Here is a 27,062-nt window from a genome sequence, read left to right on the forward strand (position 1 = left end):
AGTGGAGACCAATTTTGTACCAGTCATTGTGTTGGATGTTGAGGGCAACTGATGAATTAGGCCCGAGGGTTTGCCATCTAGGTGTTTACCTAACAGACAGATTTTGAGTGGGGCGTGTTTACTTAGTTTATTGTCACCATCACCAGAGTAAATTCAACTTCCTATACGATCTTTATTTTTATATTTTGACTTCTTAATTCTATTGTCTACTTTGCCATAAAAGCCAAACCAAACCAAGAATAACAAAATCCCTAAAAGTAAGAAGCCCTCTGACTTCTGTTCAACTCAGCACCGTCTTCCCAGTCACCCAGTTTTGAAACCTGAGTTGTTCTAAATGCCTCTTCCCCTTGGCTCAAATATTGATTCACTTGTAGGATCATCAGTCCTCGGTCTAAACCTGCGCCTGTGTCCCCATCACTGTGTTCATTCTACCTCAGGGCCTCTGTTCAACACGGTCTCATTCCACAAAAGCACAGGGACTGGGATGTATAGAGTAGGACACAGTTCCTTCCTTAAAGCGACGTGGATGGCAGGGTTTGGGCGCCAGCTTCCCAGCTATTCCCCGCGTCCTCTAGCGCTTCCTCGCGCTGCACGTGTACATGGCTCAGCACAGTGCTCGGCTGCACGTGTACATGGCTCAGCACAGTGCTCGGCTGCACGTGTACATGGCTCAGCACAGTGCTCGGCTGCACGTGTACGTGGCTCGGCACAGTGCTCGGCTGAACGTGTACGTGGCTCGGCACAGTGCTCGGCTGCACGTGTACGTGACTCAGCACAGTGCTCGGCTGCACGTGTACGTGGCTCAGCACAGTGCTCGGCTGCACGTGTACGTGGCTCGGCACAGTGCTCGGCTGAACGTGTACGTGGCTCGGCACAGTGCTCGGCTGCACGTGTACGTGACTCAGCACAGTGCTCGGCTGCACGTGTACATGGCTCAGCACAGTGCTAGGCTGCACGTGTACGTGACTCAGCACAGTGCTCGCCTGCCCGTGTACGTGGCTCAGCACAGTGCTCGGCTGCACGTGTACGTGGCTCGGCACAGTGCTCGGCTGCACGGCTGCACGTGTACGTGGCTCAGCACAGTGCTCGGCTGCACGTGTACGTGGCTCGGCACAGTGCTCGGCTGCACGGCTGCACGTGTACGTGGCTCAGCACTGTGCTCGGCTGCACGTGTACATGGCTCAGCACAGTGCTCGGCTGCACGTGTACGTGGCTCAGCACAGTGCTTGGCGGGCACTAAGCCTTCAGTCTCTGTTGGTTTGCTTTCTTCCCCTTTCCCTCTCTTCCTCCTCAGCCTTGTGCTTCGCAGATCCCTGTCTCAATTCTCAGTAATAACCTAACTCTGACTCTGAGAGAAGAATAAAAGGAAGAAAGAAAGATTTAAAAGAGAGAGAGAGGAATGCTATCTTGCTAACATGGGGCGCCCACTTTTCCCAGGCATCTACACATTGCTGCAGATTTTCCTAAAAACCAATGCTAACTTTATCATGCCACATGACAAATTTATCGGACAGCTGAGAGGGGCTGTTTATTGCCCACCGGATAAAATCACATTGTGTTCCTGACCCTACCCCCACATCGCTTGCTGTTCCCTTCAGTCACCTCCTTGGCCGGCCCTAGCACTTCATGGCCCTACCAACCCTGTGCTCGGCTCTTCACAGCTGTGTTCCCTCTATGTGGAATGCTCGTTCCCATCTTTACCTTTTCTCTGTTGAAACTCTTCCTGTCTTTCAAGACTCACTTGCTTGGCCTATCTCTACATAATATTTTCCCAGACCCCGTCAGTACTCATCTCTTCCTCTTTAAGCCTCATGTGATCTTTGCTTATAAGTCATAGTGTTTTGAAACACTAAAGACAAATCCTGGCCTTGTCACCTCCTAGCTGTGTGATGTGGGCAGGATATGTATTTGCTCTAAGAAAGCTCTGTGTTCCCATGTGTGCAACAGGAATAATAATAGTACCTACCTGGAGAGATTTTTGTGACCACTGAAGGGGATAATGCATATGAAACACATAGAGCTGTGCTCTAGAGCATGTGGTCAGCGCTCAGGAATTAGCTGCTACCATTGTTGTTACTATTATTACTATTTTCTCTTTATAGCACTAAACATCTTCTATAGTCCACCATAGCTTTCTGTTCACATCACCCGTCCTCCACTAGTTCAAAAGTCCCTTGAGCTCGCCAGTCCCGTTCGCACATCCTTCGCACCCTCCAGAGCACTACGATGACCGAGCAGAAGCTTCGTCAGTGTGCTTGGAAAGAATAAATGCCAATCATCTGGCTGATGGTTACAAGAATTTTGTTGGTTACAAGAATTTTGTTGCCTACAATGTGTTCAGACAAAATTTATTTCATGAAACACAAAATAAGACAAAAGTTTTTGCTATAAAATCAGAATTTAGATTACCTTATAAAACTGTCAGGGTACAGGGGAAATGAGAATGTGCTCTGGTTGTTAAAATTCTCACTCAAGCAAGGGTTAGGAAAGGAAGCTGAGCATATCCGTGGAAAGACTAGGAGGAAATAAGCCAGGCATGTCAGAGGAAGGTCCTCTGAACACATTTCTAGTTGCCAGACAAACTGAAGAACAACAAGAAGTCGGTATTGAATTGGCGTGGTCGGTGAACAGGAACCTTGAGTCGTGAACAAAAAGTACTTAGGTGTTAAAAATGAGATTCAGTGGTTTTGCTGCTAACGTGGGCATTGAGCAGGCCTAAAGTATAATTTCTTGTAGCTACTTTAATAGTGTTAAAAGTAGATTTCTGTTAAAATGACATTGTAGTAAATAGATTTTTCTCTGTAATAGAAAGTAAGTAAATAAGGTAATCATAAGAAACAAAATGAACAGATCTGAGTAAGTATGATAGCAGGCACTTTTTTTCTTGATGTAACTGTTGAAAGTAATGGCATTTTGGAAACCAGAAAAATGTTCAAAATGTATTTGATTTCAGAAAAGATTAGGAAGAGGCCGAACTCCATGAGACATTTAGATTTTCTCCACAGAACTAAATTAGAAAAGAGGGTATTATGTAGCTAATAAAGGCAAAATAAATTTTCCCACCGATGTAGATAAAGTAGATGAGAAGGTAACTAATATTTATCGAGTACCTATTATTTGCCGGGGTCTTTACAGTCATCATTGAAGTTTATTCTTCACAGAGCTCTCTAATAGAGGTCTTAATGTTTGCCCTTTAAACTTGGAAAGATTGGCTAACTTTTTCAGGGCCACAGAACTAGGATAAAATGACAGCTAAAATCAAGCCTGTCTGGAAATCAAATATATATAGTGTTTTCACGCTGCCTCCCTCCCATTGCTTGTTAAAATAGTGTGTCATTTTCTCATGTGGTTTTTCCCCTACTTTTTCCTTCATATTTACAGTGCAGAACAGTTGATGGAGAGTGTTTTAAACCAGTTGTAACAGTGTTCCCTAAAAATCAGTAACCATTAGGACATGAAGGTTTTGCTTGCAGGGATTTGTGTTGCTGGTGGCACCATGTCTTCATATCCCAGACCAGTAAATATCTGAGGAAGGAAAGGAAGGAAAGAGAGAGAAAGAAGAAAAGAGTTCCAGGTCTTTCTTACAGCCCCACAAACCCTCTAAGAATTGTTGAGTTGTAATATAGAATATTCTTTGAACTCAGTGTTTACTCATTTTGAAAAGCTCTGCTGTAATCATCTTGTGACTGTCCTAAGGATCTGTGGACAAGTCTCAGAGTTTTTTACTTTGGTAGAACAGAGATGGCATCTTTCACCTGAGGACTCACAGTTGTTGTGGCTCTTTATAGAATAAAACCAGAAGTCTCAACGTTGCAGACCCTGAGCACTGTCTTGTTCTGAGGATCTTCATAGGCCAGTGCAGATAACTACATATTTACTTTGGTGGAAACATGCGAATGGATGTCTTCTACATAATTCATGGATGAGCTTCTACATAAACCCATCCATGGCAGGCAGTATTTCTGGTCTACGGAAATGTAAGGGGAACATGACTAAGCAGCTATACATTTTTGAGATAAACCACCATTCTAAATGTATGGCTTGATGGTGTTATAAGGTCCTCAAATTTAATTTACACTTCTATGAGCTTCTTTGCTCCAAGACTTATTCGGTCTGAAGTCTGTGAGATCTTGTTTTCAGGTTTCTAATAATCAGATAAGGGTTAATACCAGAGGTGGTTTGTTGCTGTGTTTAGAACCGTATCCTGCCACACTTGAAGAGAGAATTTATTTAATGTAAATCTGTATTCCAGGAAACTCTTTAGTCAGGAAAAGTGAAGCAGCTTTCTTTGTAGAACTTATACCTGTGTGTTATAATAGCTGCTGTTTTCTCAACATTTCTAGATTTGGACATGAGAGAAAAAGAAGCAAAATAGACAATATAATTCTTTTTTTTAAATACTCACCAAAAAATATGTTTTTATCGATTTTTTTTTTAGATAGAGGAAGGGAGAGAGAGAGAAACATCGATCAGTTGCCTCCCTTACGTGCCCTGACCAGGGATCGAACCTACAACCTTTTGGTGTACAGGACAAATGCTCCACCCAACTGAGCCACCTAGCCAGGGCAAGTCATTCTTGAAATCTCACCTGACTCACCCCGAAATGACGTCCTTCTTTCGTCTTTGCAACCTTCTGTAGACAAAATACTACTTTAGTACTTCTCATAATGAAGCCAGTAGTAAAGGCATTTGTGTTTTTGTCTTATCTTTCCAACTAAATTATAAGATTTTTGAGAGCAGCTACTGTTTATAACTATCTTTTTATCCTAAGAAGACTCTAATATACAATAGATATTGAAGAAAAATGTATTTAATTTAATTGGGTGTATTTAAATAATTACTTTTTTACTCCTATTTTTTGTAATATTTGCATTTTGTATCATAGTGAAATTCTTGATCAGCGCACGTGCTATGTGTATTGTATGTCTGTGTTGAGATCATAGTGAGAAAAGCTATGTGAATTTTAGAGTGACCGTTTTGTCTCTAGATAGTGCATTCATTCTGGAAACAGTTCAATATGAATACTACATTTAAAACTCAATTTAAGTCCAACCATATGCTATGGGTATAGAGTCTTAAAATGGTTTTAGATACGTTAACCTACCCAGGTTAGGAGTTAATCGCTGAAACTAAGTGATTAGCTAAGTATTATTGTTATATATAGCATCTGCATTTAGATGAATCCAGGTGTGTATTACTTTTTTTTTTCTATAGAGGATTTTTACTATATTGACCCTTGTCACTGGTATGAAATCAGTTTTACATAGTATGTAAAGCTGCAGAGCCGATACATTACGGCCCACGGGAAAACCTTGGCCAGCTATCACTGTAAGATTATTGATTCTATATATAGTGTCCTGCAATGATTACACTCATATTACTTTTGTTCAGCACTGCTGACTGATAGTGTTTTCCTTCCATCTTTATTTATTTTTTCCATTTTATTAAATTTAAAATTTGCAGAGGCAAATGATTCAATTTTGATTAAAATAATAATGTGTGAATATTTTTAATGAAGATGAGTTAAAAACAAGTTCATTTGGTTTCAATCCCAGCTGTTACCAGGACTGTTGAATCACATGAACAATGATATTTTTAAGAGGATGTGAAAATAGCCTTGATTCTTACAGACTGGCTCAGAAACCTCACATCTGAAAGGTCTGCTTTCAGTATTTGTGAAATAAAACTTGGAATTTGTTCATTATTGCATCCTGACATACTCTTCTCAAACATTGGAACATAGTAGTGATTTACATTATATCGTAGTATTTCCCTCCTTGCTTTATTTTATTTAATTTTACTTGTTATATGTTGAAAGTGTTGGAGGAAGTATTAAAAATAGAGAAGCTGACTGATGGGATGGTGGTGGAGTCCTCAGGGGTGTGTGAGGCAGGGAAAGGAAAGGAGTCGACATTTGACCAAAACTGCATATGGAGCGGCAAGAATTAATGATTATTGAGACGACCTTACAAAATATTTTCTCCTTGCTTCATTCACATTCTGTTTTGTGAAGGGCTACAAAGTTAAAGTTAATTCTTCTGTGAGATTATAGCATTTTTAAAAGCTTTTTCTAAGGTTATAGTTTAGTTGATAATTTTAAGTACAATCAACTTTAAGTAGTGTGCAAAAGTTTTAAAGTGATAGTGTACAGGAATTCATATTTTCTGTTTTCAAAAATGTCCTGCTGCCTTAACTAATACCTGAAATATCCCAAATAAAAAATAATAATAATAACCCGCCATATTAAAATTCATAAAAAACAGTGTAGGTTTTAAATAGCTTTCCACTTGGCTTCTAGTCTACAATTGAAAACATTGAAATTGACTTGAAGGATAATGGCAGAGGAAATAGGTTCTAGCTTTCTTCATTTGGTAATTCATTCTTTTAGTCATTTATTCAAGAAACATTCTTTGAATGCCAAAATTAGCACAAAGAAAACTACAAAATTTTTATCCCCAAACTCTCAGTCCCATGTAGGGTTTGAGGATGGAGGGCCAATGAGAAGTAAATTGTGATAAAATATAATAACAGAGCCTTGTACATGGTGCTAGGGAAACAGATAGCAACCCCTAACTGTGGAAGAGAGGGAGAGTAAGCCACATAAAACATGACATTTTAGTGACATCTTTCAAAGTGGTAAGAGTTTCCCAGGAGAATCATGGGGAGTCACATCAGGCATAGGGAACAATATGTGTAAAGTTGCAGATGTATTTAAAAACCTGAAAACTGTCCTTACCTTGAATTGCTTAGGAGCACACTCACTCATTTCAGTGACCATGAGAGTAAGTGACAACAGAAAAGACCAAATCCCAGGCTGTATAATTATTTAATGTTTATTGAACACTATCATACTCATCACGGAATATAAACTGCAGCTTGTTGGGCCTACCTCTACCCGTCTAATTAAGAAGACAACCAAGACAGGGATGAAAGCAGCATCTAATCAATCATCAGCTGTCTTAAAGGGCCTGTGGCCATCCATGTAAAGACTTATAGATGACTGCTGCACTTTGGATTGCACTGGGCCAAATTTGGTGGCGGATGTAGATTTATTTTGCTTTAGGCAGCTGAACCAGAGGTAGGTGGGCTGCCCATTGTGGTCCCTCTGAAATTTTATGGTGGTCCAAGTGTAGTCCCAATTAGGAGACCCAGCTATTTTCTGACCTCTCATCAATATGTATGGATTTATAAAAACTGTGAAATATTCTAATACCAGATAATTAGGTGAAATTTTATACCGTTTGGGAAAATTCAGCCAGGAATTTGTAGAATAAAATATCTGTTCATGCAATTATGAAACCTTAGTGATTGAAATCTCTTTCCTCTGAAAAATTATTGGGAATAGTCTGTAAGATTATGACAGGGCTAAAGTTAGAACTGTCATAACTTTATGCTTATGTAACAGGACATATAATTTTGAAATGTTAATCTTTTTTAAAAAAACACACAAAAAACAGCATTCTATTTTATTAGTTGAAATAATTCTAATCTCAACTGTATATGCCAGAAGAATTTTTTTTCAAAGTTCCAGGTATATTACTATTATAATATATTGTCTGGAATACAAAGAGTTCTAAAATAAAAGGAAATTATTTATTTTTGCTTTGGTGGTTTACATCAGCAATTTTCAACCAGTGTGCCACAAGAATTTTTAAAACATGCAATACCTGACTATTTAGTCAGGGGCACTGACCTCTTTTCCCTTAGACTGTCAAATGAAAAAATGACAACAGTTAACACAACAATAGCCATCCAGTGTGAATGAATCAAAATTATACCTATTATTTTGTGAGATGGGCAAAATATATAATAGGTTTTTTGGTGTATCACAGAATTTTAATAATTAGTTTATGTGTGCCGTGAGATGAAAAAGGTTGCAGATTTCTGGTTTACATTATAGTGAATTAATAGCTGGATCAATATAAGTATATTAAAACATATATTTTAATTTTAAGTTTAAAATATTATTTTAAAAATAATATTTAGGTTAGAGACTGAGTAATAAATAAGAATTTTGGATGACTGAATGAATTTGTGTGCATCTTCTCACTTATATTTTATTTCTACTCATCTTGATTTTGACGTTAGATCTGTTTTCTCTCTCATATTCACTGTACTTATCCCTTACATTTACATTTTTGCTGAACACTGAGCTAGAATTCTGAAGTTATAATATTCCTGTGAACTTGGGCAGGCTACTTAAGCACTCGGGCCTCCCACCGACTCATCTTTAAAATGCTGAAAATGACAGTGGTTCTGCCTCCTTTCAGAGGTCCTGGGAGAGTCAAATGCTTCCGTGCTTGCAAAAATATCAAGTTATACACAGTTAAAGGGAGTATCATGTTGACTGTCTATTTTACAGTTGATACTTGCTTATATTATAAAGTCAAGTTTGCCTTGTTAACAGAAGTCTGACACTGCCTTTGCAGAAGGACGGAACTTGTTGCGGAGGCCGAATGTTTCCTTAGTAGTTGCATATGCGTCTTTATGCCTGCAAGTTAGCCGCGCCTCACTCCCAAAGCTTCAACTCCATTATCCTGGAGGTCAGAATTCACGGAGCAATGCGGTTTCACATTCTTTCCTGTCACCCTTCTCATGCTGCAGGAAAGGCTTAGGTGACAGAGGTGTTTAATGAGAATAACTCCCCAAGTATTAACCACAGAGACCATGCGCAGCTGGCTCTGGGATCTGCTTCTGACATTGACCCCCCACCCTCGCTTATTCTCTCTTTCTGTTCCTTCCTGCTATTGGTGGGCCTTTTTTCCAAATCCTTTTGCATTTAAGGTTTGTGGATGTGTAAACTACGTATGTAATTCAAGAGGAGTGTACAGTGCTTTAAAATATGAGTAATTCCTTAATATGTAATTTGTGTGTATCTGTCTTTGAAAAAAATACTATACAGTAACCAATAGAGTTTGGAAATTTACCCGAGTAACAAAATTGTCTTCCTCGTTTCAGAACATGATGAGTGCATCACAAATCAGCACAACTGTGATGAAAATGCTCTGTGCTTCAACACTGTTGGAGGACACAACTGTGTTTGCAAACCAGGCTATACGGGGAATGGAACCATGTGCAAAGGTAAAGGTTTTCAATGCTAACAGGAATAATGTAATTATTAGGAATAATGTAATTAGGAATAATGTAATTATTATTCCATTAGGAATAATGTAATTCATCGCCACCTCCCTCCACCCCTTCTCATCACTGTTACCTACCTTGTGTGCACTATCCGCACACACTGAGAGCTCTGCAGTGTGGCTCATAGCCTTCCTTCTGGTTACATCAGTGTTTAAGTGCCAAATTGTTCAACAGCTGTGACTAATGTTCCTTGACCTCAACCACAGTGGTTTTCCTCTCTGTTCCTCTCTAACATATCATATCCTGGCCATCGCTTTACAGAAGTGCCCCACCTTGGAAATCTTAAACTCCAACATTTTATTGTCTGGACCTAGGCCCCTCTGCTTGCGGTTTGCGTACTCTGTTCCTTCTACAACTCTTGAGCTTCAATTTTTCCTTCCTTTACATGCTGTTTACCAGTCTCCTCCCAGGTGCAGATTTTCTTTTTTTGAGTCCAAGCGTGACAGCGTGTGTTTTTTTCCCAGCACCATATTCCACCGTGAAATATCTGTATTTTGAGTCAGCCTCACAGTTTTTCTTTTCTGCCCTCTCTCTTCAGCTGTTGATACTAATTAACTGGGAATTTTGGATCTCTACATTTTATACTTTCCCACTTTAGCTTCTTTGTCAGTACCAATTATCGGTAATTCTTTTAAATGTACTGTTGAGCTCAGATTTTCATTTCGTCAGTGGATATTCCAGCTAGAGTTCACCACCATCCATTAATTCACTCTCACTCTCTCACCAGTGCCTCTTTTCCTTCATCAGATGAGCTGACCTCCTACTTCATTAGGGAAACTTTCTAGGTTGGAAATTCCACCAACTCCCATAGGATAAAGTCCATATTCATTATTATAACATCTAGATTTATTTTTTATTTGTCTAATTTATGCGTTTTAAGCTTCAAAACTGCCCACTTTTCAAATAGATTATGTCCATCATCCTGGAGTTTACTAACGTCACTTTGCTACAACATCGTGTGGGGGTGAGGAAGTAACAAGGGATACCTGTTAATACAGTGGCCGGTGAGCATGGCTCTTAAGACCTGGTCTACAATAATACATTGGATGCAAATACGGATGGGCCAGAGGATTACTCTGGTTTGTAAAAGTCTGTGGACATTTTTAATTTAGAGCATTGTGGAAAAGGGCTTGCCCTGGTGAATATAACGAGCTGGTCTGGTTGATCTGGGACAGACCTTGAGCCTTACAGAGCCAAACAGAGCCCCAAAATTAGATAAGGTGGAAACAGGAGCTTCTGAGGGGGCTTGCTCTCATATATCTTGTTTTTATCACCTTCTTTGAAGGCAGCACGTCTGAAAAGATCACCTTTGCAGTGGCTCAGACCTTGACTCTTTTTTCTCTTCAATGCAAACCCACTCTAAGACAGTAGGCTATGTATTTTCTTTGTCCTTGATCATGGACCCTGACCGATCCTTAGTGTGGGAATGGAAGGCTCTTTCTGAAGACCACTGTAGCAAATTCTTCTTACTGTTGCCTAAGTCATCAGCAGGACTGATTTAAAACTTTTTGAAAGATGGGGCATTTCTCTGTTATTTTGGCTCTTTGTCCAGAGTGTAAAATAATCAGAGCCTCATAGGATTTAGTTATTTCCTATTTCTTTATTGTATTCTCTAGATAGTGGTTTGCTCTTTAAGAAAACTACTAAGGATAGCTGCCATCTTTTTAGTTTTGATTTCAAGATGGATTGTTATGATGATGTGAAATCCTACTTCTAATTCACTTCCTGTTGTGTAAGGTTACTATTTTTTAAAACAAAAAGTTCGGTATTTTATTTTGCAGGTGAGTTTATTTTTTCTTTTAACATTAGAAAGAACACTGTTTTACAAAATGGTGCTGGAGTCTCTTACTTGTATGGAAAATATTGTATGAATATGAAATTAGAATAGCATTTATAGTTTGATGTCCACATCTCCAAGGGGATAAAGAAAAGCTGGGTTTAGAGTATCTTGAACTACTTACTTCTAAAGTGCTGAAATCGTGTATCTGAATTATTTTAGCATTTTGCAGAGATGGCTGCAGGAACGGAGGAGCTTGTATTGCTGCTAATGTGTGTGCCTGCCCACAAGGCTTCACCGGGCCCAGCTGTGAAACAGGTAAGAATATCATTCTATCTGCTAGAAAATGAATTTTTACACTAATGTACAAAGTAATCCATGAGGAAAATAATGTTTCACTTGGGCTCTCAGAGCATGGAGCTATTAATAAGGAAGTGCTGGGAGGGAGGCGGGAGGGGGTTTTGTGATGCACAATCACTGGGTTCCCCAAAGTCACTCTAAGGAGATTTTGCAGCTATTGTATCTAGAAGCATCATTTTAAATGCTTTCAGAAAGATGCGTGGTGGGATTGCCTGGAATTTTATGCTTCACAATTTATTTTACTCATTTAGAGCCCATTTTTCCTGGAATCTATTTGACCATATTAAAGCATAGACTTCAAGCTTATGGCCAACTCACTTCCTTCTGCACTCACATTTGAGAATTTTTAATAAATTTTTATCTGGTCTAGTCAATATTCATTTATTATTTATTTACAAAGTATTTAAAGCTTTCTAGTCTTTCATCATTTCTCATTTAAGTAAATTCTACTTCTCTTTCCAATAATGGATACTAATACTAGAAACTTTTAAAAAATATTTTAAAAATACATATAGTGCCCGGCCAGGTGTGTCTCAGCAGTTGAACATCGACCTGGGATCCAGGCGATTGGGGTTCGATTCCTGGTCAGGGCACATGCCCGGGTTGTGGGCTCGATCAATGACTCTCATCATGGATGTTTCTATCTCTCTCTCTCTCCCTCTCCTTTCCTCTCTCTGAAATCAATAAAGATATATTTTTAAAAAATAATAGTAATAAAAATAAAAATACATATAGTTTATACATAGCTTATGACCCAAAGTAAGATGTTTCTTCAGTTGAAAATATACCTTGAGAATAAAAATTTTAAAAAAGTGTTTTGAGCAATAGGTCCTAAAGAAAATCATGTCAGTAGTAGTAGTTCTGGTTGCTTTGGGTCAAGTGGGTTCTAAGAGCAGATGGTCTTGGAAAGTCGGGTTATAGTCCCTAAGAGAAAGCTGCTGCCTCCAGTGACTGGTGGTTGCCATCTCACAGTGCTCTCCATAAATCTCAGTGCAATTAAAGCAGTGCATGTCTTACCTCCATCCTACTTGCGAAGTCATTTGGTTTAATAAAAACACCGACTAGTCAGAATGTGAGACAGAAAATGCTCCGCTCCATTTGGGAAGGGAACGTTTTACTGAACAGGTGCTGCCACTGTTCACAGAAGGACGCTCACAGAAGGATGCATCATTAGGTCGTTTCTTTGTACATGTTCCTCTACATGGTGTTTTTTTCAAACTTCGATGACTAATTGGTTACAACCAATTTAACCGAAAACACATCGTGGCTATCTTTGACTGGTGGGACTCTTTCTTAAAGGGATTATTTCTTAAATCTGGAGTTCCCAAGCTCTTTGTGCATGTGAATCACCCATAGAGCTTGTTAAGCTGTTAAAAATACAGATTTCTGATAATTAACTGTCATAGGATTTGCTAGATCAAAATGAGGCCCTTTCAGAATAGTGTTTCTATAAGATTTCTATCTTGTGATCTCCAATAGGACACCCACACACACCAGGGTACACTGTGGTCCTATCTACAACACCACTGGTGACTATGTTTCCTGAATACAGCATTTTGTACTGCTTCTGGTACAGAGTCAAAAAACTGAAATACTGGCTTTTTCAGAGTATTTTTCATTGGTGTGGAATTTTTAAATAAAGGCTGTCCCAGAAAATCAGGGATGAATAATGGCCATGTCCAATCCTGCATATCATTCTTCCACTAGGGAAAAAAAATTGATGAGATTGTGAAAATCTGGAATGATGTAAGATTAATTTAAGCAATGTAAAATTTAATACCAGAGTTAAAAATAACCCAACAGAATATTTAGCTTTCTCTATTTAATTATCCTTGAACTTCCAGTCTAAAAAAAGATGATCCCAGACTTACTCTAAGTAGCTGTCTATAACAGCCTAGGACTTTGAGAAGGACAGACATGGGTTCAAAACCTATTTCCACCATTTGCTTTTATGTGGCCTTGCGCAATTTACATAACTTCTGAGTGCCTTGTACTCTCTATAATCAACTTATTCCTCACAGGTCTCCTCCAAGACAGATATTATCTCCATTTACAAATGAGAATATTGGGTTCAGAGTGATTAAAGTTTTTCTAAGTTCACAAAGTTAGCAGCTTGATACACAGGTCTTTCTACTCCTAAACCCAGGCATTTCATCTATATCAGTGCTTTTTAAAGTTTCTACTGAAGTCACTCTAATGACAGAGGAGAGGCAATACCTTCATCCAGGGAGGTCCTAGAATGGCCCACCACAAGGGTAAATAAAATTTCTTCAGAACATTATGTTTTAGCCTAAAAATTCATTCATTTCTATTTTAAAATACATGAGAATATTTAACTTACATACCATTGAGTAAAATTGGTGCTCTGAGACAATGGGTCATAGTTTATCTTGGCCTTCCAGGATCTCTTGGCCCAAGATCATGTATCACTATTTGAGAAGCAAGCATTCTTTCCTTTTAACTGGGAAAATGTAATACTACTACTTGCCTCAAAGCATCTGTCCAGTTATTGCTCCAGGATAGCTCCTAACCCCTCACTTTCCAACACTATCACTTTTGTTGAAGTTATAAATAGAAGTTGTGCCCTTTAAAAAAATAATTTTAGATAAGAAGAGACCCCTGTAAAATAATTTACCTACTCATTCATTCAAAAAACATTTATTTAGGAATATGTTATATGCTGAGCACTGATTTAGAAACAAGATTTATCAGTGAACAAAATGGAGGCCTTGTCTGCATGGAAATTATGGTCTAAGGATATACAGGGACTATAAATAGGAAAAGAGAGAAATGCATAAAATATTGTCAAATAACAGTAGATGCTATAAAGAAAATTAAAGAAGATAATGTAAAATTATTTTATTGACCTGAGAGGTGTTACTACTATTGATATTTGCTTTATTAATAGAGGTAACTAACATCAGCTTCTGTATCAAGTCTCAAAATTTCAGTGGTTCATACAGAAAGTATATTATTGCTCACTCACATCTCAGTTCAGTTTGCCAAATGGCAGATGTGGAGGTGGTGAGAGCTGAGGGGGATTGGGATTGGGATTGGGATTGCTCAAAGCAAGGACCCTGGCTGTTGCCATTTTATGGAGAAGTCGTGGAGAATGAACACCCACTGTTACTGCCTCAGCTCAGCAGTGTCCTTCCTCTCTCATACCATCAGTCAGAATTAATCACATGGATTCAAGGGGGTTAGAAAATGTAGTTGAGCTGAGTGTCCAGGAAGATGAAACTAGTTTAGTGAGCATCAGGCCAGACTTTTACCACGCCTGCTATCCAGCATTGCTGGTACTACCAACTCTAAACAACCAAGGCATTTTCTCTGTTTTCCTTGTCTACTCAGAGCGAGAAATCTGAGTTACTTCCTTTTTCAATCATTGCCTTCTTCCCACCTCCTATAAGAGATCCTTAACTTGGAATTCCTGGACTCCTGCAGGTCTCTGTATAGACTTTGGGGGGCCCATGAATTCCCTGAGTATCTGCGTATGTGTACATTTTTCTGCAGAGAGAACCCTCCTGTTACCAAACCCTGGTACTTCACATCTACTCTTTATTTCTTATGCACCAAGTTTTCTTGGCCAGTAAGCAAGGACTCATCCCCTTCTTATCGCCATGCACATCCAGGCAAGTCATCTGCTGCTCTTTACTAGGGTCCATTTCTTTCCATTCCAGCTGGTACTACAGTAGTTCAGGCCTCTCAGGTGTATGTCTCTGCAGCCCAGTCTCCACAGAACATGAGCACAGAGCTTATCATATCACCCCCTACTGAAGAAAAAGTTCCGCATCCCCCATTGCCCTGAAGATAAAGGTCACATTTCTGAGCATGACATATAAGGCCCTTCAATATTTAGCCCCTGCTTATCCACCCACTTGTCCTTCTGTTTCCTAAACTCATTCCCGCCCCCTCAGACTTTGAGTTTCATAGGGGTAAAAGATGTATCTGGTTTACTTTTGAATCTTTGAGACATAAGGTATGCACCTTATTAGGCGCTTCACAAATATTTGGTGAATACATTTTCAAAAAGGCATAACCTGGTGGGGCGGGGCTCAGCGGTTGAGCATCGACCTAGGATGCAGGAGATCGCAGTTCGATTCCCCATCAGGGCAGACGCCCGGGTTGCAGCTTGATCCCCAGCAGGCGACAAGCAGGAGGCAGCCGATCAATGACTCTCTCTCATCATTGATGTTTCTATCTCTCTCTCCCTCTCGCTTCCTCTCTGAAATCAGTAAAAATATATATATTTTAAAAAGGCATAAATAAGTGATTAATTATAAGAAAAGGAAAAGATGATGTGGCTGCTTCCATAGCTGCTGGACATTTTTGAGTATTAGTTTAAAGAGGCCTTCAGGGCCATTCCTCTGCCCTCATATGGCAAATAAGGTAATTAAGGCTCAGAGAAGTGAAGTAACTTACATGAGGTGTTTCATGGTAAATACAGATCTGCAATTTACAACTTGGGTGTTCTGATTCCTAGTACACTGTTTTGCCTCCCTCCCTCCCTCCCTCCCTCCCTCCCTCCCTCCCTCCCTCCCTCCCTCCCTCCCTCCCTCCCTCCCTTCTTTCCTTCCTCTCTCCTCTCTTCCTTCCTTCTTTTCTTTTCCTATGCCAAGCTATATGCTAAGGAATTCACCCTCCTATCATCCATCAGGAGGTCTGTCCTTTTACTTATGTTCACCCTTTCAACTGCCAACTAACCCTGTTGCCTTTAACAATGAAGACTGAGGCAGTTTTTCTCTTGCAAGGGAGGGAAAATATCAGGATTGTCAAGATATCTTCAGTATAGAAATTGCCTAAATTTGGCCTGCTGAAGTTGGGCGCTGCCTGAGAGTGTAGAAAGGAGATTAATTCCTGGCCCCAGTGGCCATCTGCTGGGCCTTCACAATGGAACTGCTCAGGATGAAGTAATAGGATTTACCCGTTTTTGAAAGACTATCTTAATGTGCATGACATTTACCGACCCTTGTTACTTTAGTTGAGAAAGTCTCCCCTGAACCACCTCCTCCTAATTTATTTAGTCTCTTTCTGCATCATGTATATATTCGTGGAATCGTTGACTCCATTTACCAGCCTCCCAAAGGGGCTATGTGTATGCTTTTTACTGATTGAAATTAATTTCTCATGGCCTTCTTTTCTAGCTACTGTGTAAAATCACCCACTTGCACAGCACACCTTCATTTTTAATTAAACATCCTAATATTCATCAGGTGTTTAACTTGGATTTAGCAGGGTGATTATTTCTTGGATAACAATAAAATGTATTAGACATCTGTGTACCGAGGCTTAACAGCTCTATCACTGCCATGCTGTATTTATTGCACAGTTGCCAAACCTCAGCAAACATGTCTGAGTGATCTAATTAATATGCAAAGCTGTCTTATATATTAAAAGTAAATATTTCAATCATGAGTTAAAGCATAACTCTAAAGATTTGACAGTTCCTTATAACTAAATGCTGACTTGAATCAGACTAAATGTTTGTAATGGGGAAAAAGTTAGTATCAAATGGCAAAGCTAAAAAAAAAAAAAGCTGCAATTTCAAAGAAAAGGAGGTCAGACTCTGTGGTGATAAATGTCTTCCTCCCCCCCCCCCCCGAGTGTGTAAAATAATGGGTTTCTTACCCACAGATCAAAACATAAGATGAGGTTTTAATTATTTTTAGTGATTACTTAAATAAATATAAATTTAAGGTGTTTTCCTAAGTGTTTTTGTAGCTTTTTCATATCTGTAGTTTCAAAATGATCAAATGGAGCATGTGGTATACATGAATGTTGCTTTACTTCAAAGGAACTTCAAATTGATTGAGGTTGATTGATCTTTAAAAGTTTATATTATTACTGTTATAGTAGAGATGGTAAAAATCCTTTAATTCATCTATAGTAACAAAGCTATTTTGCTAGTAGTCTGTACAGTTAGCATTCATTATTAATGTAAAGTTATATTAAAATTTCTGATATGGTTAAATTAGCACATTTTTCATCATTAAAGAGATATATTGATTTAATTTTGTAATTACATAGCTTTTTCTAAAGGCATATTTTTCAGAAGCTTATATTATTTTATACATGGAAGACTGAAAAAATTCAGACGCAAGAGAAAATTTTCAAAACATTTTTATATGGCATATCTTTTTTTTTTTTTTTTAACCAAATTGACTCAGTAAAATTCCATTACCAAAACGTATATCTTTTTGTGAGACAAAGGGGACACTGAGTAAAATTTTTAGATAATATAGTTAAAAAAGAAAAAGAACTTTAGACACCTTTGCTTTACCAATAAAGGCGATCTTTTTTTTTAATTTTAGTTTTGTTTTAAATATATAGTCCTCTAGCTAAACTTCATATGCTAAAAAAAAATGAAATAAACTTTATAGTAATAAATAATATTTGGGATGAAGAAAGTTCAGCTTAGGATTCATTCATTGTCTAGTAATGTCACTTTTCCAGATTTGAATTTCTCAAGGGAAGAGACAAGACACAGAGGGGATCATTTGGTACCTTCTGTAATCTGGGAGCATACCTATGGAGGGATCTGTTGTTCCTCCTGAGATGGGATCTCCAGTCATATTTGCTGAGACCTATCTATCTTCACACATGGTCTCTAATGATAAAAGTGAGGAAATTACATTTGATGAATGAGTGTGTATTAATGAATCTTAGATGAATTAGGGATTTAGATCACAGCATTACTTTTTCCTGTTATAAATTTTTTTAAAAGAACAAAAAATTGCCCGGCAGGGTGTGGCTCAGCAATTGAGCTTCAACCTAGGATCCAGGTGATCAGGGTTTGATTCCCAGTCAGGGCACATGCCCAGGTTGCGGCCTCGATCAATGACTCTCTCATCATTGATGTTTCTCTCTCTCTCTCCCTCTCCTTTCCTCTCTCTGAAATCAATAAAGATATATTTAAAAATAAAATAAAATAAAATAAAAAATAAAAGAACAAAAAATTGCCCAGCCGGCGTAGCTCAGTAGTTGTGCATCAACCTATGAACCAGGAGGTCACAGTTTGATTCCCGGTCAGGGCACATGCCGTGGTTGTGGGCTTGATCCCCAATAGGGGACAAGCAAGAGGCAGCCGATCAATGACTCTTGTCATTCATGTTTCTATCTCTTCCTCTTCCTTCCTCTCTCTGAAATCAATAAAAACATAGTTTAAAAAAAACATAAAAACTCTCACCAAAGGCTTTCAACCATACCCTACATGTGAGTTAACTTGGGTGCTTAAGACATATCTCCTTTTTTTTTTAATATATATATATATTTTTTAAATATATCTTTATTGATTTCAGAGAAAGGAAAGGGGAGGGAGAGAGAGACAGAAACATCAATGATGAGAGAGTCATTGATCAAGCCCGCAACCGGGGCATGTGCCCTGACCGGGAATCGAACCCCGATCGCCTGACTCCCAGGTCGACGCTCAACCGCTGAGCCATGCCTGGCCGGGCAGACACATCTTCTTTTTAAGTTGGTAATCCTTAGCTCTTAAATAACCCTTTATTTGCTTAAACTTATGCCAAACCTTGGTCCTTCTTGAAACATTTAACATAGTTGTCAAAGTCAGAGACACATGGGCATGAGTCCTAGCGATACTGTGGACCAACTCTGTGGCCTTTTCTATGTTACTTTGTTTTTCTATGTATGCTTTATTTTCACATGTATAAAATGAAGGTGATAATATCTACCTCATGGGTTAGTTCTGGAGATTAATGAAATAATGTAAGCAAGGCATACAACATTATGATACATGATGTGGGTATTATACATATTTAGTAAAATTTTATATACGTAACTGTTTGAAGCTTTTAGACATTGTTAACTGGAGGTACCCTGAGATGTTATAAAGTAAGTGTTAAGAATAAGAAATGATTCCAATTTTTTTATTCATTTGTGAACCCACTTTAAGTATAATTTTACCACACTTTAATCATTTGAAATGTTTAATTTACCAATATGCATTCTCTGCATTTCTTAAACTTGCCTTATTGTAGTTCTAATGCAAGTCTTAAAATATTACTGTTTTTTAGAAATCTGTCTTTGCACAATTCAAAAAGTAGTTAAAAGTTCTCTGTTTTAAATCTTAAAGTCATTCTTCAAGTCCTTCAGGTTAATTGGAAAGAAAGCCTTACTCACTCATTCATTGTATCAGTCATGTATAATAGATAACAACTCTGATGGGGAAATTTTTCAGACTCTTATTGTAATGCTTACCTAATTAATGTTGGAAATGAGGACACATCATGGAGTTAATGTAAGAAAAAAAATGCTTTTGAGCTGATAGAGGGGAGGTCTCCAAGAAAAAATGTCAAGTAGAATTATTTGGGAATTTGGAAAAGATCTTCACTTTTGCTTTAAATATATAGATTTTTTTCATGGATCACCTTTGAATATAACTTATATTGTATTATGCCATTAAATTCTTAGAATTTTTATTCTCTTATTTTTTTATTCAAAGCCAACCAAAGTTAGTTTTTAGAATTCTTAATATTATTTTAAAATTAATTGACTTAATATTACATTTATATTTTGAATAAGCAGTATATGCTCATGGTATAAAGTTTGGACAAAAATGAAAAGTAAATATTCTTTATATTCCTTTTCCAATCATTGCTTTCTCCCCCTAGATAGTATATCTTGAAAATCATGCTATCCATATGCCCTCATTAGACAGAATGATCAAATTGGAAATCAAATCTTAGAGGAACCTGCTACCACTCAATAATAGAGTTTTAATTTGTAACTCTGTGGTTGTCAATAGAATGCACGTCTTGGGGGCAAGATCCTTCTTTGCCTTTGAGCACCCCTATACTTTGGTTGGGAATATTGTGCAGTTTTCTCATTCATAAATCCTAAATATTGTTGTACGTAGATGAACTTCTATTCATCAGAAGCATGACGGGGAATACAAACTCGATATTCTGAAGACACATTAGAAAGTGACAAAGAGATGAACAGCTATCTGGGACTTAGTCTTCTCTAAGTCAAAATATATCCAGGATACAGTATTTTATTTATACTCAAGTTATTTTTGCTTTCTGCATCCCATTTCTTTCTGCTATATGTTTTCTTTCTTCCTGAAGGACCTACTTTAGTATTTTCTTAGAGCGGGTCTATTAGTGGCAAACTCTCAGTCTTGGTCAGAAATGAGCTTTGTACTATCTTCCCTCTTAGCTTTGTGTGGAATGCTGGGCTGTTTTCTCTAAGCACTGTGAGGGAAGTATTCCATTGCTCTGGGGTCTCTGAGGCTTCTGTTTAGAGGTCTGCTGTCGGTTCAGTTGTAATTCATTTGAAAATACTTTTTCACTCTAATTACTTTTAAGGTCTTCTTTCCCTTGGGGTTTGAGGTGTGAATGCATTGTGTGTCATTATGTCTGGGTGTGAATTTATTTTTATTTATTTTGCTTGGGGCTCCTTTAGGTTATTGAATCTGAGGAGTCATCTCTTCCTTCAATTTTGGAGAGCAATCAGTCTTTATCTTCCTGAATATTGTTTTACTTTCATTCTCTTTCCTCTGGACTTCCTAGTGGATATATGCTGGTCTTTATCTTTCTATGTTTCTTCAACTTTCTTTAGTATTTTCCATCTTTTTATCTCAGTGTTGTGCCCTTCATGATTTTTTCATATTTTCTCCCAATTACCACTTCAGCTTTGTTGAATTCTTTGTTTAGCTCATCCATTTTCTTTAGTTCAATAACTATCCCCTAGGAGTTCTCTTTTTCAAATATTTTAGTACTTTTTCCCTTAGCTCTTATTCTTTTCTTGTGGTTTTAATTTTTTTTATGCCTTCAACAATTTTAAACACTCATATTGCTCTATTGTCTAAAGTTCAAGGGGGTCTCAATCTGCCTTTTCTTGCTTACTGACTGTTGCTCATGCATTTTGTACTTTTGATGTCTGACTTTATCTTCATTGACCCATGGAACCTGAGTCTTTTTCCTCCAGAGGAATTTTGCATTTGTTTCTGTAAGTATACCAGGAGTGTTGCCATTGATATTTGCATTAATGTTTTTGTCAAGTAGTATACCACACAGGTGGTCTAAATTTGAACCTTAGAACTCTCTAAGAGCACACATTCTTTTTTCCCCACCCAAGTACAGGAAAATAGTATATTTTCTTCTAACCTGCTGTGCTAGTGAATATTTTATCTGTATGAGTGTGTGAATGTGTGTTTCTATCGTACACTTAAACAGGACAGCCCTTCAAGAATCCTGCCTTTTGCTGAGTCTTGGACCTTATATGGGACCAAGTCCTCTCTGCTGTCACCATATGGGCCACAAAATCCAAGTCTGGTGTTCACCTTCTTCTTGTGCCACATAGGAATTTCCATTAAAAAAAATTAGCTCAGTTATCATTTTAACAGTACATATATATTAAACCATGTGTTTGTACAAAGAAGATTTTCAGGTTATGCAGTTCTCAGTATTGCTGGAATTGGAAAGCCACTTCCATTTTTATTTTTTTTATTTTTATTTATTTATTTAATATATCTTTATTGATTTCAGAGAGAGGAAGGGGGTCAGAGAGAGAGAAAGAGAGATGGAAACATCAATGATGTGAAAGTCACTGATCGGCTGCCTCCTGCACGCCCTCCTACTGAGGATCAACCCCTCGACCTGGGCATGTGCCCTGACTGGGAATCAAACCGCAATCTCCTGGATCCTAGGTCAATGCTCAACCACTAAACCACGCCCAGCCAGGCAGTCACTCCTTTTTTAGACATAGTTTGATTTTGTTGATGCTCAGGGACTCTTGTGGGTGATGAACGCTGGCCACTCGTAACTCTGCATACTGTGAGGTGAGACTCGGTGGCAGAATGAAGATGGAAATGGGTGGGACATAAGAAGAAAGAAGGGTAATATGAACAACATCATGTAATTTACTAGGAATGGAGCTGGGGATGTGGCTGCTGCTTTCTTTTCACTAAATTTCAGATGCTTTCAGAGTTTGTATTTCTTCCTAGATGGAGCTCATCTATGGTTAGTTTCCATTTCTATCTTCATGCACTCTTCCTGGACGGAGCCACTGGGACTTAGGTGCAACATACCCATAGCAGTCAACATTTCTTCTCCCTTAAGAACTTACTGTTTTTTGAGAGAATAAAATATATTCTGGGTATTTTTTTAGATTTAAACTAAAATGTGGCACAGAAGTTAAATATCAAATATGGGTATAGAGTCAAATCAAAGGAGAGGAATGAAATCTGCAACTGACAGAAATTGAGGAAGGTGGCTGAGGTGAGAACGCCAGAACCAAGGCTCGGAGTTATGCAGGTTGTGGGAACAATGGGATCGAAATAACACTGTGACTGTTAACAGACACTCAAAAGTACCTCCTGTAGTTGTCCTGCTTTCAGCTCTTAAATAAGGTCACACTGCTCCTACCAGTGTTTTATTATCAGATATTGATCTCTTACACCTTAAGGCCACATTCATCTTGTTCTTTGCCCTCCTGCCCTTTGACTTTCTCCTTTACTTGTCCTTCTTTTCCCCTCCCCCATTTCCCCAGACCCTCCTCCTGGAGTCTGGGTTCCTTGAGAGTAGAGGTGAAGCCTACAGTTTTGTGTTTCTCATAGGTTAGCATCATGCTTTGTATATAGTTGGCAGTCAGTGAATATTAATAACATATAAATACACTCTTACATTTGGATTAGAAAAAAAAATGCACAGGATAGACGAAACTAACTTTAACAATTTCATGCTTTTCTTGATTGTTGATTATAAGTTTTGTTGATTATAATATGCTAGCTCTAAAAGAAAGTGCAAATGTAACCTGTGTTAATAGAAACAGAGTATACGAAACTATATAACTAATAGTCTCCCTAAATTCTGTATAATTTATTCTATAATGGAATACTATAAGAGTATTCACTTTGGCCTACAGATTTCAAGAGGTTATCTGCAAATTGTAGTGTGATCAGGGAAAAGTTATCTGGGAAATGAAAGCCATGATGGATATAAGGGAATAGTTTGATAAACTTTACATGCTTAACCCAGAAATTTTTTATAAAGTAAAAATTGAAAGGTGGTATGAATTATTCTTAAATATATGCAGAGCTAAATATGGATTTTGGATTGGATTATTATCTGTAGCTCTAGTGTGCAAAACTAGTCAATTCATCGAGAGGCAAGTTCAAGCTCCAAATAAGAAATATTCTGGTCACAAGAACCATATGAAAATGGGATGGACCAGCCTGCAAGCAGAGTCTAGGTGACCAATGTTAGAAGCATCTAGGCCCATAAGATTTTGCACTGCGTCTAGTTTGCCTTGGTTTATTGGGATAATCTAGGACCCTTCTTATTATAATTTTTCATAACAGTAGCTATTTCAAACTTCCTGTAAAAGGGCACTTCCTGGATGGTTAAGAGTTAAGAGTAGGCCTGGAAGATGGCTCTCTGGGTGCAAATCCAGGCTCTGCCACTGACAACCTGTGTGGACTGGGACAAGTTACTTAATTTTTATGTCTTGACGTCCTTGTTTTAAAATGCAATGATATTAATAATGCCTATTTTGTTGCATTGTGGAGAAGACTCCATTAGTTAAGACATGCAAACACAGCACTGATTCATTAAATGTTAGCTATTATTATGACCTTACCCCTAATCCCTATAATAACCCTCTAAAATAGTTATTATTACCAGATGAGGAAACTGAAGATCAAAAAGTTTAAGTCATTTGCTCTGGGCTGTACAGACAGTAAAGTGTGGAAGTAAGAAATCATATTCAGGGCTGATGAATTAAAATAATCTGTGCTCTTTCTGCTCCGATATTTGGCCTTCGCTACACCATAAAGGTGACTCAGTGCCTTAGAAATGGCAGCAAACTTTGTGAAACATCGGTGCCAAATTATCTAAATTAAACATTGATTAAGCTCTTGTGCATGCACAACATATGACCTGTGAATGAAGATGCAGGAAGTAAAATGCAGGGTTTTTTTGTCCTGGGAGTTTACATCTCTGACTGCCTAATGCACAGAGGAGAATTTATCTAAATGACAAGGAAAGAACAGGTGGGAACAAAATAATAGGAATGCCTTTTTAGTGATTGCTACTAATCTTTTCCGGTGTGGTAACCCCAGAAGAAATCGCTCTCAAGAAGAATGAATGCCGGAGCTGGAATCCCAGCAGCTGTAATTTTCAGGGGAAGGCTTTGCGATCAAGTCCTACTGGGGGGCCCTAGGAGGCGAGCAAACAGCTGATTAAGTGTGTGAGAAGTGCACACTCACGTGTCAGGCAGGGTTTTCATTGCCAGTCTTCTCAATATCCATGTCTGAAGATAATTATAAAGCTGAACAAGAGTGAACTTGCACCCCTTGTTTAATCAAAGTAACAAAACGAGTTAAAGGAATGCTCTGATATTTTCAGTCTTTGAAAATACGGAGCTTTCTGTTGCCCTTCTCAGGCGAGGTGTGATTTCGTTTGCCTTGAGCAGCCTTTTAAATATAAACCACTCACTCAAGTATGTTTTTGCCTTCAGATTTTAGAAGGGCCAGTTTCAGCCTTAAAATTAACCTTGCCTTTGTCTTTTTTATATAAAGCCAAATGTGTTTTTAGTACTTCTCTCGTTTTATTTAAAAATTTTTTATTCAAGGGAAATAAGTTGACTGCAACTGTTTGTGTGTTTTTTTTTGCTTGAAAATCAGTCAATCTAATGGGCTCTGTAAAGAAGACAATTTTTTATTCATTATGATCTTCTTGGATTTGACCATTTATAACAAAAATAAATTCATTAAAACACAGAGGCCTATAAATAGTCCTGCATAGGCAAGAATGTTATAGATTACAAGATTCCAAAACCTTTACTCGGTGAAAAATGGATGGTGACCCTTTCCATAGATCACAAACTTAATTACAAAAACTTAATTACAGACCAAAGGATACTGACTCTGTTACACAGATAATTTTGTTGCTTAAACTGAGTGCGAGGCAAGATTTAGTAAGTGTCTAAAATCAAGTATCAATCAACTAATTGTAGCTTACATAGAAGCAGAATGGAGAGAATAGTTAATTTTGTTGGAATTATTAATACATATTCATAATATATGATCTGAGATCAGATCTTTATCTTCAAGTTTATATTCTTGAAAGGCAAATAGAAAGGAGACATTTGTTCCACACTTCTTGTATTCATTTACTTTGGACCTCACCCCTCTACTGGAATGGCTCTCTTGGAAATCGAATATAGCTTCCTAACTACTATTTCTAGAGTGTTCAGATTGTTTGACCTTTCTGCAGAGTGTTGAGATTCATTCCAGCAACACCCTTTGGTTTCCTTGACATGACATTTTCTCCAGACTGTATTGCATTGCAACAACCTTATGTAGTAGGTGTTTTGACACATGTTTTTGGAGGGAAAGATTGAGAAGTAGGTGCATTGCCCAGAGTGGCATAGCTATCAAATTGAAGAGCTTGGACTTAGACGCAGGACCCCATAAACCCAAAGCCCATCTGAAAAGCTCTGCACTGCAGGAATACACTGTGGGGAACAGCACGGCTGCTGCACACGAGCTCTCGCTGCTGCTGCTTTTCGCCTGCCGGACCGCCTCCGCTCGCATTTTCTTTTCATCTCCTGAATGTGCAGATTAAATTACACACCTGATCATCTCTTTTCTTGCTTAATGCTGTCTTCTGTGTGACAGTCCACCACCCTCAAGTCTTCTAGAGGAGCCATCCCGGCCAGACCCCTGCCGCAGCGTGACTCCCATACCCCGAGGGGCGGCCGCCTGTGGGCCCCCGGGCCTTTGGCACCCCCCACACTGCAGCCTGCCCCGGGCTGTCCTTCCGCACTGGGCCCCCGAGGCCTGACGCACCGCCTGCCTCCTTTCTTTTCCTTCCTTGCCCTCAAAGCGACACTAACACTAATGGTGTGTAGCAGAATTTTAACCAAAATTTTGAGTATAATAGAAAGTGCTAAAGAGAAATAAAGCAACGGCAAAAAACTAAAGCTGAATAGAGAAGTCAATTTTCAAAAAAAAAAAAAAATGGGTTCATTGCTTTTGGCCACATCAGAGGCAGGTTTTCATAAAGAAGTTTAAGATTTTGGCCACCGTGGCTTAGTTGGTTGGGCGCCGCCCCGTGCACCAGGAGGTTGCTGGTTGATTCCTGGTCAAGGGCGCGCGCCTGGGCTGCAGGCTTGATCCCTGGCAGGGCGCGTGCAGGAGGCAGCCAACTGATGTTGTGCTCTCACATTGATGTTTTTCTCTCTCCCTCTCTCTTCCTCTTTCTAAAAATCAATAAACTATTCTTTAAAAATAAAAGATTTTGCTCTACCTATCTGCCCATGTTTCTTTCATGGCCTTGGGAGGAGCCCTAACAATGTACTCACCTGGCCATATATTTTCCAATAGTTATATATTTTGATAATATTTTTTTCTTGCAGGGAGCCTCAGAATTATACAGGTTTATGATCCCACAGATCCCATCCCTGCACAGTGTTAATTCTTACCAGGCATGATATCTTTCCCCTTAAAGCCCTGGCATACTTCTATTCTCTCTAGACTATTCTTTTTCCTGACACCCTTATAGCTCTCAGTCTCAAACCTTTAAATTTCTTTCTGTCTGTTTCTTTCTCTTCAACCCTCCCTTCCTCTCTCCCTCTTTCTCTCCCATCTCCCCCACTCTTATGTTCTGGGAGGAAGGAGAAGCTAGGGAGCATCGCCTTTCATGCCCAAAGACGTCATCAACGTATTTTCCTAAACCAAGATTTTTTCCTCTATTATGACATGTGACATCTCCTATTAATGTAAAAACACCTTTAATTATCATTTTGAATTCCCTTAAAA

The 27,062-nt window shown here is 38.5% G+C and overlaps 1 protein-coding gene across 2 annotated transcripts in view; it reads left to right on the top strand.

Moving 5' to 3' along the window:
* The window catches only part of NELL2 (neural EGFL like 2), a 285,918-nt gene that overhangs the window by 196,194 nt on the left and 62,662 nt on the right, over window positions 1-27,062 (top strand). For both annotated transcript variants that reach the window (XM_087814712.1, XM_087814711.1), the window contains exons 15-16: window positions 8,959-9,081; window positions 11,141-11,236. In XM_087814712.1, coding sequence (XP_087670838.1) covers window positions 8,959-9,081; window positions 11,141-11,236 — 219 coding nt within the window. The remainder of the gene's footprint in view (window positions 1-8,958; window positions 9,082-11,140; window positions 11,237-27,062) is intronic.

Source organism: Miniopterus natalensis, chromosome 2, assembly GCF_054644295.1.
Source record: "Miniopterus natalensis isolate mMinNat1 chromosome 2, mMinNat1.hap1, whole genome shotgun sequence".
Classification (NCBI taxonomy): domain Eukaryota; kingdom Metazoa; phylum Chordata; class Mammalia; order Chiroptera; family Miniopteridae; genus Miniopterus; species Miniopterus natalensis.